Source organism: Lycorma delicatula, chromosome 4, assembly GCF_047948215.1.
Source record: "Lycorma delicatula isolate Av1 chromosome 4, ASM4794821v1, whole genome shotgun sequence".
In the NCBI taxonomy this organism is placed as follows: Eukaryota; Metazoa; Arthropoda; class Insecta; order Hemiptera; family Fulgoridae; genus Lycorma; species Lycorma delicatula.
In genome coordinates, this window is record NC_134458.1 from 163,951,930 (window position 1) to 163,967,504 (window position 15,575).

At 28.3% G+C, this 15,575-nt stretch overlaps 1 protein-coding gene across 1 annotated transcript in view; it reads left to right on the forward strand.

The window, feature by feature from the left end:
• The window catches only part of LOC142324047 (superoxide dismutase [Cu-Zn]-like), a 267,530-nt gene that overhangs the window by 212,890 nt on the left and 39,065 nt on the right, over positions 1-15,575 (forward strand). The window contains exon 4 of the mRNA XM_075364645.1: positions 5,495-5,745. Within this exon, the coding sequence (XP_075220760.1) occupies positions 5,495-5,745 (251 nt within the window). The remainder of the gene's footprint in view (positions 1-5,494; positions 5,746-15,575) is intronic.

Genomic DNA, 15,575 nt, shown 5'->3' on the forward strand with positions numbered 1-15,575 from the left:
GGACATACTCGTAATTATAACCCTAAGAAATATATTAAAATATTAGAATACACTAATAATTATAAAACCAGCATATTAGAAAAATTTCATATATACGGGTATTTGAATAATAATAAATGAATGAACCAACAAGTCAAATTCGATAATGATATCCTATATAAACAAGTTACACAATAATTAATTATTAATAGGTTGGTACTATTATATTTATATTTCATAAAAGTTTTAAACATCTGACGGACATGACATTAGTCTTATTGACGTAAAAATTATTTTATATTTCTTGACGACCGACTATTATAAACGAAACAATTTTAATTTAAATATAATTATACATATGACTTGAATTAACATCTTATAACAAATCCCTGATGTTGGAGTAGCAAATCTGAAAGTACTTTGGAAATATATTTGAAAATTGTTGGTAAGTGGAACTTTAATTTATACCAACGGTGCCAAATACTTAGAAAATTAAAAATATTTATTGATATACCGTAATGAATTCTTTAAAATGTTCATTAAAAAAAAAATGAACAAAGAATTTTGAATCTGTGATTTAGGTATATTTGGATTTGCAAGATCTCAAATATATTGAACAATTTTTTAAATCCGGGAATAGTCATCATTTATTCTCAGCGATACTTATCATCGGTCGCAGCGTAACAAAAATAAATAACAGTTTGTACATAAGTATAAACTTTTTATTTTAATTTTAATCATATCAATTAATTTTTTTTTGTTTAAATATTTTGCTTAAAAATAATTATACGAACCATAAAAAACGAACTTATATATTACAATGAACGTTTTAAATTAACCGACTGAACATGAAATACAGAGGTTCTAACTTAACAATCACGGATTTTATCTAGTCAAAACAGATTTTACGGGAAAATTTATGAAGCCCGTACTATAACCACCAATCATAAGTAACTAATATTAATACGCATAGAATAGATTAATATACGTATAACATTTTACGCTGATTATTCCTCCGGTCTCTGGTATCAATTTTACAAATTGCTTTGTTAGCCAATTTGAAAATAGATCTAAATAGCATATATGTGTGTGTGTGTATATATATAAAACAACAGCAAGAAATAATATAATGCAATATGTTGGTTTTGTATTCATTTCAATTTGGATTGTTTCCAAATTAATATTCATAAATAATAACAATAATAGAAATATTATACAGAATATCATTCATTAGTTATATAAAAGTTAAAAAATCGATAAAATCTCGTTTAAAAACATTCTGCTAGAGATGAAAAAAAAATTAATTTTTATATTTTGTTCAATAACATAAATGGAATTCATAATCAGATTTAAATTACGATTACATGGTTCATCGGATTATACAGTACTATGTTTTTACTAAATACTACTTTCTTTCTTTTTCCTGTTTAGCCTCCGGTAACTACCGTTTAGATAATACTTCAGCGCATGAATGAGGATGATATGTATGAGTGTAAATGAAGTGTAGTTTTGCACATTCTCAGTTCGACCATTCCTGAGATGTGTGGTTAATTGAAACCCAACCACCAAAGAACACCGGTATCCACGATCTAGTTTTCAAATCCGTGTAAAAATAGCTGGCTTTACTAGGACTTGAACGCTGGAACTCTCGACTTCCAAATCAGCTTATTTGGGAAGACGCGTTCACCACTAGACCAACCCGGTGGTCCAACTAAATACTACTGCAGTGAGCTCGTGCACCAGCTTACGCATATTGTAATTTATTAATTATAATAATTTTATTATCCGAACTGTTGTTTTATAAATTTCAGTAATGTATGTTAAGTCTTTTAATTGTATTATTACACATAACATAAGTTTTAATCTGATCATCACTTCTACAAAAATTGATATATATATATCAATTTTATGTATATACATACAGGATTTATAATCCGGGATTTAAATAATAAAACAATGGAAAGGCTAAATTAAAGTTCAGGATCCCTTACTCAGTGACGACCTTAAGCGGAAACATCTGAGGAATTTAAAAAAAATAATAATTTACCTTTATAGTGTGTTTTCCTACAGGTTCAGATATTTTTACTTTATAATACGTATTTTTACTACAGTTCTCTTTTCAGTAGTATAATCATATCTATTGTTATGTTAACGTATATTTTTATCTAAATATGCTAATATATATAAACAAAAACAAAAAACTAAAAACTACGTAAGGTAGTTGTCCCAGGGTAATCTTTGGAACTGCTAAAACTATTAGAAAATTTCCTTTACGGTGTGTAATCTTACTTCTACACGAATGACATACGACACTGTACCTATCATCCACCAGTATTATTTCGTGATAAATAAAATAAATAAATGTTTGAATTACGAAAAAAACGTTTACCTTAGGAGTATCAGAATTTGTGATCAAATTCTTCAGTTTCAGGGCTTTTTATTAAACCACTAGGTTCAACAAATCTGAAATCCCCTCTTATCCTCGATTAATGTAAGGAAAAATATTGAAACACTTAAATCGGTTTTAGAATACTGTCTTCGTATTTCCCTTAGGACCAAACTGTGGGTGGAAGAAGATGAACGTTCACCGAAGATATCGAAAACGGTCCATCTGCAGAAAATATCACGGTTACTTTTTTTGGGATTTTTCTGTTGTGGAACTCATGGGCTATCTGAATAAAGGGAAGACCATCACGGGGGAGAAGATTTGGGCTACATCTGGCCAAAAAGAAAATGCTCTTTTACCCCGAGATGCGCCTGCACACAAGTCTTAGGTTGTTGCAAAACTCCATGGCCTAGGCTTTGAAGTACTTTCTGCGGTTCGTCGGATTCGGCTCCCAGCGATTACTTCTTCCCAGATCTGAAGAAATGGCTCGCATAACGAAGATTCACTTCAAATGATGCGATCAAAGCTAAGAAAGCCGCTTATTTTTCAGAGTTGGATATTACACTGTACTAAGGGTATTAAAAATTTGGAAAGTCGGTCTAAATGTATCGAATTGCAAGGTGACACCTGCGTTGAAAAATTAAAAAATAGTTGTGAAAAATCTTGTGTTTCTTTGTAGGTCCGAGAACTTTCCGAATAACATCGTATTGTTTGTTCACTTCAACAAACTGTCATATCATTTATATATATTTTTTAAACGTAATTATAATAATGAATGTGATGTAGGATAATAAAATTACAATCAATCACACGTTGTTTGTGTACTGTGTGTGCGTAAGCACACACACACACATATATATATATATGTATTTACGTTTAAGCTACATAAGATTATCTGCATAGTTCAATGAACTTAAAATAAACGATACTGGAATAAAAAATATTTCTGACACACAGTACTCTTAAATTAAAAAAAAAACCTTATGGATTCCTTCCGGGCAAAAAAAATATACAAAAATAAAATAAAAGGATACTTAAGAAGAATATAAAATTACAATAGGTCGTTTTTCACTTACAGCTGGAAATAAAATAAAAAAGACGTGAATAGAAAGAAAAAAATTCGCAGTTAATTCTATTGTTCCATTGTAGACGTTTTGAAATACATCGTATCTCTTTTTCTATTTACCTTTCAGCATTCAATTTTATTTGTCGGACTCTTAGAAATGAAATTTTATGAAGGTCATTTTAGTTTTCTTTTTTTTTATTAAAAGAGCTATGACGATGATAACATCTTGTAAAAATAAATTTAGATGTACGAGATAGTACCATTTTAAAATTATTTTCAAAGTATACCGTTATAAAAGCAGTAATAACTAGACAATAGAATGCTAAGGAGTTTATCCGCTTCCTTAGAGAACTCCCGATTTTTAAATAATTTATTAAGCGTTAAGAAGGAAAATTAGATACTTCAGGTGGGAAATAATACATCGTACGTAACCCATTTACCTATAATTACTTATACATATAACGAACCAGATAATTTCTATCCTCTGTAATTAACAAACAAAATAAATAATCGAAATAAAACAGAATCGATTATAGGCAATAGCTTAAATCTAACTAAATCTGTCACGCCCGGACATCTATTTCTATCAGCTCACAGCGTACGCTTAAAAACTTTATCTTAAAATTTTGTTTCCTACTATAAAATTTGAACAATCCCTGCCGCAGATAAAGGTATCGATTTTTTTTTAAAGTTTAGGTTTCATAAAACAGTTTAGGTTAGATAAAACTTTTCGTAACGTATAAAATCTGAGAGCTTTTAAACTATAAATCGCCGCTGACTCGCTTATTACTAATTTTTTTCATTTCTCAAATTTTTAGAAAAGTTAAATTTGGCCAAATAAATTATTTCAAAGTCCAGAAAAAGTAAAATAATTATTATTTCAATAATCTTTAAGGAGTTCATTTAATTGAACTTGAAAAAAGATGCCGAAACCTGTAAGCGAAAAAAATATTATTTATATTCTCTGATATAAATAATTAAGATGTATTTAAAGAAAATAATAAAATATAACAAAAAGAAAGATAATCTAGTATTAAATATAACCGTTATAAATCGAAAAATGTTTTAGGGGTATTTAGGCGGTAAAATTACAAAAGACGGACGATGTAAAAAAGTTATTAAAAATAATTCCATAAAGAAAAGACGAGGTTTTGTGTAGAAAATACATTTAATTAATCAAAGAAAGGTTTAGGAATTAAAAAAAAATTCTTAAAATCAATTTTATGAAACGTGTCGTTTACAATAACAACAGCAAAATTTGTGTAAAGAACTTTTGAAAATTAGACGGATTTATAAAGTTAGAAATGAAAGTTTTATATTTTTAAGGAAAATCTTAGAAGGATTGACGGCAGAATCTTGTAACGGGTGGAGGGAAAAACATGTCGGGAAGAAAAAATTAGATTTATAAAGCAAATAAAGATGTAAATATTTTATTATTAAACGATTAGAGTAGAACAGAAACGAATAGAAAATAACATTAACCCGGTCAGGTGACAGATGACTTAAAAAATAGTGATTAATGTTTTGCTTTACCCGAATTTATTTAGTCGTTGAATTTTGGGGAACCGATACAGAGAACCTCCTGGTCTTTAATTCAGTTGCTACGTTATTTCATTAAACACAAAAAGGATAATATAAAAAATCTACACGTACAGAAGATAAGTGAAAACGAATATAAGGATAGTCGATTAAAATTTGTTTACTTTTTATTTCATTTTACTTTAAAATATTAATGAATTAATACGTTTTGAATATAAATTATGGAAATTCATTAGCTGATCTGAATGATACGATAATAAGTAATAAATATAAAAACGTATGTCCACGAGCAGAAGTAGCTTTCGGCGACGAAGTATATAATTCAATGTACTATGTTATTGTAATTTAAATTGGAACGTAAATTTATTTTATATTTTCACAATAAATACAATTTTACATCGTTTTATCTCCATTAATACCTTATTCATTTAATTTTATTAAACCGTATTCGAGTATTTATATTCTTTAACGGTATAATAATACTTTTATAGTCTATAAATATTTTTTTCTTTCTTCTTTTTCAGAAAAACCACGGAGGACCTACCGATGAAATAAGACACGTCGGTGACCTGGGTAATATATACGCAGAAGATAATGGTATAGCTCAGATAGCAATAACAGACAAAGTCATATCCTTGTCCGGTAAGAACAGCATCATCGGACGCGGTGTCGTCGTACATTCTGACCAAGACGACCTTGGAAGAGGTGGATTCGCAGATAGTCTGACAACTGGTCACGCTGGAACCAGAGTATCCTGTGGCGTTATTGGAATCTTGTAATTATTAATTTTATATTATATTATTCAAATTTTATACGTCGTTTAACCTATTTTTATTTTTAATTTATACTTATATTATTATTAATTTATTCGTATATTTGTTTTTTTTTCTTTTTGTAGTATATAAGTTTTAAAGTATATGTGTATAATTATTTTTGCTCTCTTATTTCAAAGTTCTCTTTTTTCATATATTTTCTATGCCGTTTGTAATACATAAACTATATACTTCGCTATCTCACTATGCAGCTTTTTCGCTCTATTATACTTCTTAATTACACATTTTCTTACTAATAAAATAAATAACAAATAACTTCGAGGAAAATATTCTTTTTTGCATCGTTTAAATTTCTATTTAAAATTTTACATAATAAAGAAGAACATTAATTTAAATTGCTTAAGAAAAAAAAATCCATCTATAAATAGTAATAATACCTGAATTCTTGGAATAAAAAAATTTAAAGATAGAAATTTTAACACTTTTCAAATTAAACGTACAATTCGTTAGAAATATCTGACAGAATAAATCTTACAACAAAAAAAAGATTTTATAACGTCGTAAAATTTATACGTAAATAAATTACTTAATTAAACAAAATAAAAGAAGTTATTCCTCGTTCATCTTTTTGATATGCATAGGCTAAAATAATACTTCGAGCTTTTAAATTAACTAACTATCCATGGACTAACATTAATATTTTTGTTTGTATTTTATGTATCGCTTTTTTTATCGATTAGTTTTATATTTTGATATTTTCTTTAACAAAAATGAGTATAAACAGAAGCACAAATAAATAATTACTGATTCTTACGCCTAATGCGCTGTACAAATATTTGTAAAATATTTATGAAAATTTCTTCGCTTGCACTTACAAAAAATCATCTACGTTCATATTTCTTTTTTAATTAAATAAACCGCGCTCAAATATTTTTACATGATATTTACCTAAAATATTTTTAACACGCGTAAAAATATTATAACCGTAAAACATTATCTAAATAAAAACAAATGAAAAAGACTGTTAATTATTATAGAAATACCGTAACTGAAATTATAAATTCATTTCATTAGATTTATTCATTTTTACTAATTCATCGATTTATCATTTTTTTCTCACAAAAGACAATTCTGTACCTGGATTCATTACCCATTACGTATATTTATCAAAATAAATATAATAATTTTGTTAAAATTATACTATACTTTAATAATTAATATATTAAAAAATAACAATTGTATAATTATTAAATAATTAGAAATAATACATTGTATTTATTAGAATAATTTAAAATTAACTAATTACAATAAAATTTAAAACACATTACTGTATTTAATTAAATCAATAAATAGATGTTAAAAATTAAAATTTTGGATTTTTTATTTTTTTTCCTATTCAAAATATTATCATCTTATAACGTAAAAATAATTGTTTGCTTTGTGTGTATTTATTATTACTTACTTTCTATTATTTTAAACTTATGAAAAAAAAATTGTGATAAACTTTTTAAAGTTATTTAAAGAAAAAAGAATTCAAACAAAAAAAAAAGTCTAAAAGCAACATTTTTTATTTAAATTCTATTACAGCGAATTTATCTTCCGTGGCATTATTAATTGATAAACAATAACATTTTCTTTTTTTCTTTTTGCGACTCGGTTTGGATAATAGAACTAAATATAGATCGAACTTTTCTTACGTGTATGATAAATGATAGTAGCCCGTACAAAACTGAAGAATTTTTTATCACGATATTAATCAAAATAATTTTTAGTTTTGTATAAAACTAGCATTCTCATAGCGGCTTCGCTCGCGCTATATGATTACAGCGTTTCCCTACGCGGTCAATTTTTTTTAATTTTATGTTTTTTAGTCAAGCAATTGGAGGCAGGTGCAGGCAGTCGTTTGCTGTTAATGTATGCAGAAGCATACAGCAACAGTGATTGTTTGTTGAGCCACCGCGCCGTACAATATCGCACCTCTTAAAAAATCAAAATTAATAAAAAACCTAAATTGGTTTCTAGATTTATCTGATGAGTGTATGCAAGCCTAAATTTAGTGAATAGCTCGTTTAATGTAGTCGGAAATGGGGAAAACTTGCAATCATTGTTTAAAATATTTTTACTTTTCTTCATTCCTTTCGAAGACGAATTTCGATAAACCTATAAATTGTACTTAGATTCACATGAAGATTACTCACATCAAAAATCAAGTTCATATCTTCATTAGTCACAAAGAAATTTAAAAAAATAGTAAATTTTATCGTTACTTCATTTTAACATTTAACAACAGAATTTTAAAAAATTCTTTCTTAGTGTGCATTTATTTACACCTTAAGAAAAACGCGTATACAAATTTTCATCAATTTATCCTCAGCAGATTTGCTGGCCGTTGATTATGAATCACTCACATGTCCTTATATCAAATTTACTCTCATTTAGATAATTTTACATAGATATCTCGTAAAAATTGCTGAACCGATTTTTCAAAACCATATTAATTTATTTTAATCGTACCTGAAAAATATTCTGACTTGTTTAAAACTGGGTTTTAACCGGCATTTATTCGCTTAAAATACATTTGCAAGAACACACAAAAAGCCGTTAACGGAGCATTAACTTTCTCTTTTGGATGAAAAGATTTTATAAGGTGTGGAGAGGTATAACATTTTTTTAAAATAAAATTTAAACGACTTTTGTACGAAATATTTTTTAATGATTCGAAAATCGTCTCTATAATTTTATATGATTTTTTCGTTTAAAATTTAAAAAAAATAATTTCAGGAGGAAAATTTGCTTGATTCTCAATTCTTTTAAGAATAAAAATTAATAAAAACACACGTAAATGCTTTTGTTATCTTTCGAGAGATTTACATAGATCTTAAAACGGTAACCCTCTCTCACGGATAAAGTTTAAAATACATTTTATACTACTCATCCTACATATTTTTCTACGTAATGAAAAAATTATAAGTCCAACTTAGAAAACGAGTAAAACATCAAATTTTCATACATTAAGATATTCTGCAAATTAAGAGTATCAAAAAATATTGCTAAAACTGCCTCAAATTTTAAATGTTTTAACTATAAAGTTACCTTTTAAAGTGTAAAGGTTAAAGTTTATTCTCAACTTCTGTGATAAATGTTAAAAGTAATTCTTATCCTGAAAACAAATCGTACAGAAAAACAATACTAAATCGATAGATTAAAAAAAACTCAACTTTTTGAGTATCAAAAAAACTTGCAATGGTATTATTATTTTTAAATATCTAAAAAATCATATACTAGTAAAATTTTTTTTTATTTTAACATTTTAGAGATATGACTTTTTTTTCAAAAATTAAAACAATTAATCTTTCTAATGTTTAAAATCTTCCTCATCGAGTTCCCATCGTTGTAGGTCGTATCGCTCCGGACGTACGTAGCAAAATAGAATATAACTCATAATGAATAACATATTTATATTATTACTGAATTCGTGAGATGAGACCTTAAAACTTTGAGAGTTACAACAATCAGGCAGAGATATTTTTTGACCGATAGCATTCTTCACATCTGTTACAGTAAGAAAAGTAATAAATATTAACTGCTCTTAAAGCAGTTAAAATTTTTTATTTACGAACAGTAACGTTTTGTTTTATTACTATTAATCGAACAAAATATACAAATGATAAAACCATATCGTTAACTAAACTTAATGACGTATTCAAAACATTGTACTTAACGACCGAGTCAGCACGAAGTGATTTTTGTTTTAAATAAAACATATAATTTAGAATATTTTTGAACACGAATTCTCCTTATCTTTTACGATCAGAAAATTTTTAGATTACAAAACGAATACTGGTTCACCAGCAATAAAGAACTTATAAGAATATTAATGCCCGGAACGACCTACAAATTTACACACAGGAGTAGTAGATTGGTAATATTATCTGTAATATTTGAAAATTATCTACTATAAATTCATAACAAAACGCTGTACGGTACCTACAAAATCAATATTACGAATTAGGCTTTAAATTATTCAGCGTTTCTTTCAATCGCTAAATTCAAACGGTTAACGCTCTAGATTCTGTATTATGTTTCATAATTATTACGAATTTGAACAGCCGTTCCAGGATTTTCGATAATTTGAAAAAAATAATTAAGAGAATATAACTTAAATACTATTATTAATTAAGAATTTCCAAAACCGTGACGTTTCCTCCGACCAGAACCAAACGTATAGAGCCAAGCCACCTAGCCTGTGCGAGTATAAATAAAGGAAATAAACCCTGAAATAAAGGAGATAAACGACTTAGATTATTTTTCAAAAGGATAGATATTCGATAACGAATAGAATAATATTTTTGCGACAAAATTATTTTTCCTTTCGTGATATATCACTGTTTACTAGTCTTAAAACTAACACCGCTTTAAAACGCCTGTAGTACGACGTTCGATTCCCAATCACCCGGTCTTATCGAATCCTTTTTATTACAGCATTTTGTCGTATTCTGGAACAAAAAGAATCAAGCTTTAAAGTTTAATAGCGGGAAACTCCAGATTCTAAGACGCCGACATGTGATTTTCATTTAAGAAACAGGAAGTAGAAAACCAACGAGGACTTTGCGATATTTCTAAGTTACTGGGTTCTCTATAAAATAACATTTTTTTTTTTTTTTAGCTATTTCTATTATCGGCACCAAACACGTAGAGAAATAATACCGGCCGATTTATAAATAAAACGACTCGGATTTTACAAAGTTAAATACGTCCTATTGTTTGTTTTAATTGTGTTATTAAATTTATTTTACGATGTGGTTTTATTATTTGTACATTTTATTCGATTAATAGTAATAAAACAAAACTTTACTGTTCATAAATAAATAAATTTTAACCGCTTTAAGAGTAGTTAATATTTATTATTACTTTTCCTGCTTTAACAGATGTGAAGAATACTATCGGTCAAAAAATAACATTGTACGCCTCTTAATAGAGGACAACATGCTTACTTATGAATTAACTGGTCTCGGGTTTAAATCCTATTAAGATTGTGGAATTTTTTCACGTAACATTTCATTTACATATTTTTCTTATTAAAACAAATGTAAAATTAATATGAAATAATACGTAATAACAAGTATGTAGGGTAGGAAATACTGGTTACAGCATCATGGCGGTGTGTTTTTTATCTAGATTGTAACCAGTCACACAGAATTCAATCAAAAGCAATATAATCTTTTTTACATGCATACGGTGATAATTTATTATACTTCAAATTAAATTATACTTTAATTTATTACTTGTACTATGTAATTGTTATCTATTTTGATGTTATGTTTGATATTACTAATTTTGTTACTGATCACGGTTCGCAGCACTAATCATAAAAATATTGTTTACGTAGGCGATACGGTGTAAAACACGTAGAAAAAAAAATAATTACCGATATAACGGTCTTCATAAAATAACGTTGGGATTTCTGTAATTCAAATCAAGGCAGTAGGGAAAGTTTGATAACTTATATAGGTAGCCCTGATAGCCTCCAACCCACAAGTTGTGTAGCAGCAGTTCAAACCACCACATCAGTTTTTATACTGTTGCTGAGGTGTGTTTAGTTCAACGTGCATTTTGACGTGAATATAGAAAACAGCCACTGCATGAAAAATATATACCATTACGACGTTGGTTCAAACAGTTCGAAGAAAATGGATCTGTTCTCCGGAAAAATAAACTGGCAAACCATGAGTATTACACGAAGCTGTTGAACGAATTACACAATCTAATGAACGAATCAATCAGAAGTCCTAACAAATCCATCTCTCGTTGAAGTCTCGAGTTAGATATTCCGAAAACAACAATTCACAGTTTTCCACAAAAGACTGAAATTATAAGCTTATAAAATCCAGCTACTGCAGGAATTGAAACCTGATGATGGAGAAAAACGTTTCAATATCGCTGTTGAAATTTTCTACAAAATTATTGACAACGAATCATTTTTAGACGATATAATTTTTACGGATGAAGCTACATTTCATATTAATGAATGTTTTAACAGACACAATTTACGAATATGGGGATCTGTAAACCCACATAAAATTTTAGAGAAACGACGCGATACGCCTAAACTTAATGTTTGGTGTATTGCGATGAAAAATCGTGTAATCCGGGTCTTTTTTCTTGGCTGAAAAAATTATTAATGGACATGTTTATCTTGATATGTTAAACAATTACTGCTTTTCTCAACTGGATAAACTGGAAAACATACAACGAAATCATTTCCAACAAGATGGCCCACCAACCTCACGTTAATGCATTCGTCAGCCAGGCTTTGAACAGAAAATTTATACACTGATGGATAGGCCGGCAAGGACTCTACCCTAGCCTCCAAGGAGTCCAGATCTAACACCTTGCGATTTTTTCTTGTGGGAGTATATAAAAAAAAACATTGTTTATTCGCAAAAAATACTCGAGTTACGTCAATTAAAGGATAGGATCAACGAAGCAATTGTAACCATAACAGAAGATACGTTAATTCGAGTATGGGCAAAAACTGAGTATCGATTGGACATTTGCCGAGCAAATAACGGTGCACATATTGAAATTTATTATTTTGAGAAGACAAATTCGATAAATAAACAACCTCAACTGTAAGTATTTTTGTTTTCATTTAATCCATCTTCAAAACCCTACCATTCTTTTGTGAAGACCCGCAAAATAAAAAGTATCCACCGACTGTAACCTATGTTGCCATTAACTCTATGGATGATCGACCGTTTTTTTTTTTTTTTAAATCACGAGACGACAGAAGTGGAAGAATGTTTTTGTATTATGCTAACTCTTAATCTGTTTTTGTAGTAAGAAAATATAGGTAGTGAAACCGTATTTTGATTTCATCTAAATTAATCGAGGAAATCTTACTTTTATATCTAAAATTTTGTAATAAAGAAATTATTGTTAAATTTTACGGTATAAAATTATAAATTAAATAAAAATTAATCCGTTTCACTATCGCAATTTATAACTATTTTCTTTCAAGGGAATTTTCATGCCGGTGCACGGTGACTGTTTGCTCGGTCTCCTCTGACATTTTACTGGCTTTTAATGAATTATTATTTTTTTTTTTGCTTCATGATATCGCCACATAAGCTGGAAGCTTGTATGTGGGATATAGAAATGTAGCGTATGAAAAATGCCATGCCTGACCCGGATTCGAACCCAGGATCTCCGGATGAAAGGCCGAGACGCTATTACTCGTGCCACGGACGCCGGCAAAGAAAAGAAAATTAAAAAAAAACTCCTCCTAACATTTAACAAATAAATCGGCGAATGGCATTAACTTACGTAGGTTTTATAGTGAGCTTAAATATAAGTATGAACTACTAATAAACCGGTATTTTAGAAACGATTCTATGTAATCGTTTAAACCACATGACGTCAGACTTGAATTAGATTCCAGTAGTTTGCGTGAGAAGTAAAACCGAACAAAACTCTATTATATTTCTTTAATATCGACTATTTAGTAACTACATGATACAAAAAAAAAAGAATGGAAAACCTATTAAATAAAAAAAACAGATTATTCTAGTAAGTATAACTATTTTTGCCTAGAATGGTAAAGTGAAATTAAAAATATGAATAAAGTTATAAAAAAAAAAATAATTAAAAATTTGCATTTAATTTTTATCCGATTAAAAAATAAGTGGATTAAAACACTTCCGAAAGGTTACCGGAATTTTTGTCTTTGGTGCGTAATTATAGGAGTAAAACCCGAGATAAAAATTTGCTAAATTGCTACAAGATTTTCAGGATAGTTATAAGATATTATAATCTAGAAAAAAATCATTTTTCCAGAGATTGTTCATATAGATTTTTCATTTTTAAGTCTGCCTCCTTCCGTGTCTTTAAATATGGAGACTTATAAAAATACAGAGATTACATCATTGTATCCAAAAATTAACATTATGCAATCGGTGAAAAACATTTTATGTCCATGAAATTGCAGTAAGAGTATATGTATTATTATTTCATTGTTATAAACAAATTAATTAAATACATTTGAATATAATATACTAATTAAATACATATCCGTGGCGGAGCAGTAGCTTCTTACATATGGGCCGGCCTTTCATCAGGAGGTCCTAAGTTCAAATACCGGTCAGGTATGGCATTTTTCATACGCTTCAAAATCCATTTTCATACCTCACGAACAAGCTTAAAGCTTATTTGACCACGTCATCAAGCAAAAAAAAAACCATCTGAAATAATCGTAAAGTAAAAAAAAAAAATCGTTTTTATTATATATCGATTTTGTTTAGTGTAAAAACTATAAAAATATATCAGAAAATCCTTAAAATTGAATTTTTAAAATCAAAAAAATTTCGGCAATGCATAACCCGGCTTTACTACTAATAGATTTTTATTTCAAATATTTCATATGTTTTTTAAATATTAACGGCTTCATTACGCAGTATTGGCTTTCGATTGCAAAAAATATCAAAATTTTCAATAAAAAAAAGTTGGGTTCGATCTGAGCCCATTGATCAAGTGAGGTTTTTACCTTAAAGATTATTCGGTATTAAAAGTATAATTAAAAAAAAAAAAAAAATTTTTAGCTAAAAAAATTGGATCCTTATTGATTCCTTTTGCTCAACAGCTACCTCATTACATTTTTAGTAACAACCGCGACTTTGAAATAAAAAGAATTATTAGAAATTAGAAAAATTTAAAAAAAAATTACAAATTTTTGTCGGATTCCATGGCAATTCTTTCCTTAAAACATCCTTTGTCGTTTACATTAATACTAGATACAGTTGTATTTTAATCTTTAAAATTAAGGTAAAAAAATTTATACTAGAGGTCAGAATTTATTTAATATATGAATTAATTATAGATGTACTTACGTTCATACACCTTCTGGAAATTTTTCTAGTATTTTTGTTTTTTGAACTTAGGGAGTCTTGAAACGTCGACATTTGCAAAAAAAACCCGATACCAGATTTTCACCGATCGCTATAGTTTCTCTTTAGAGCTAGCTGCTGCAGCAATAGAACTGTAGCCAAGAAAATAATTTAAAAAAAAATTAATACTAAGTAAGGGTCTCATACAACCCCTTATTTTTGAGGCGTAAAAGTTTAAGTATTAATAAGCTTATTTATATTTCTGCTAACTATAAGTTGGCTCGATTCGGTTAAAAAACTATAATTTACAAATCAAATATATATGGCTACCGCATTGTTTCTTTGTCCTCTGGGGTCGAAGCTTAGGCCAAAGCTGAAATATCTGTACCAAATTTCAATTTTTTTGTCCACGGGTTTTTGAGATACGAAGGAAAAACTGTTCAGAAATAATGGTAAATGCCCGCCACATCTAAATACGGTTGAGTTAAATATTTAGAATTTAAATAACTTAAGTACTTTCATCATACTAAAAGTAAATTTTATTCGACCACTACACAAAGATCAAAAATTAAAAATGGCGAAAACTACCTCTGCCCCTTTCTGAATTTTTCCCAAATTTTAATACCAATAATGACCTGCATATAGAATTTGTTTGAACCATTTCCGAAGAATTAATGTAGACGTACTTACATACATACACCTTCCGGAAATTTTTCTAATTTTTTTTTTGTTTGTTGAACTCGGGGGGGCCTTCAAACGTCGACATTTGCAAAAACCCCGATACCAAATTTTTTACAGTTCGCTATTATTTCCCTTAACAGCTAAGATGTTGCAGAAATAGAACTGTAGTCAAGAAAATAATAAAAATGACCAATTTAAATATCTTTTATCAAATATTTTTTCATGATTTTTCATAACACAACAAAGATATTATTTTAATGTATTTATAT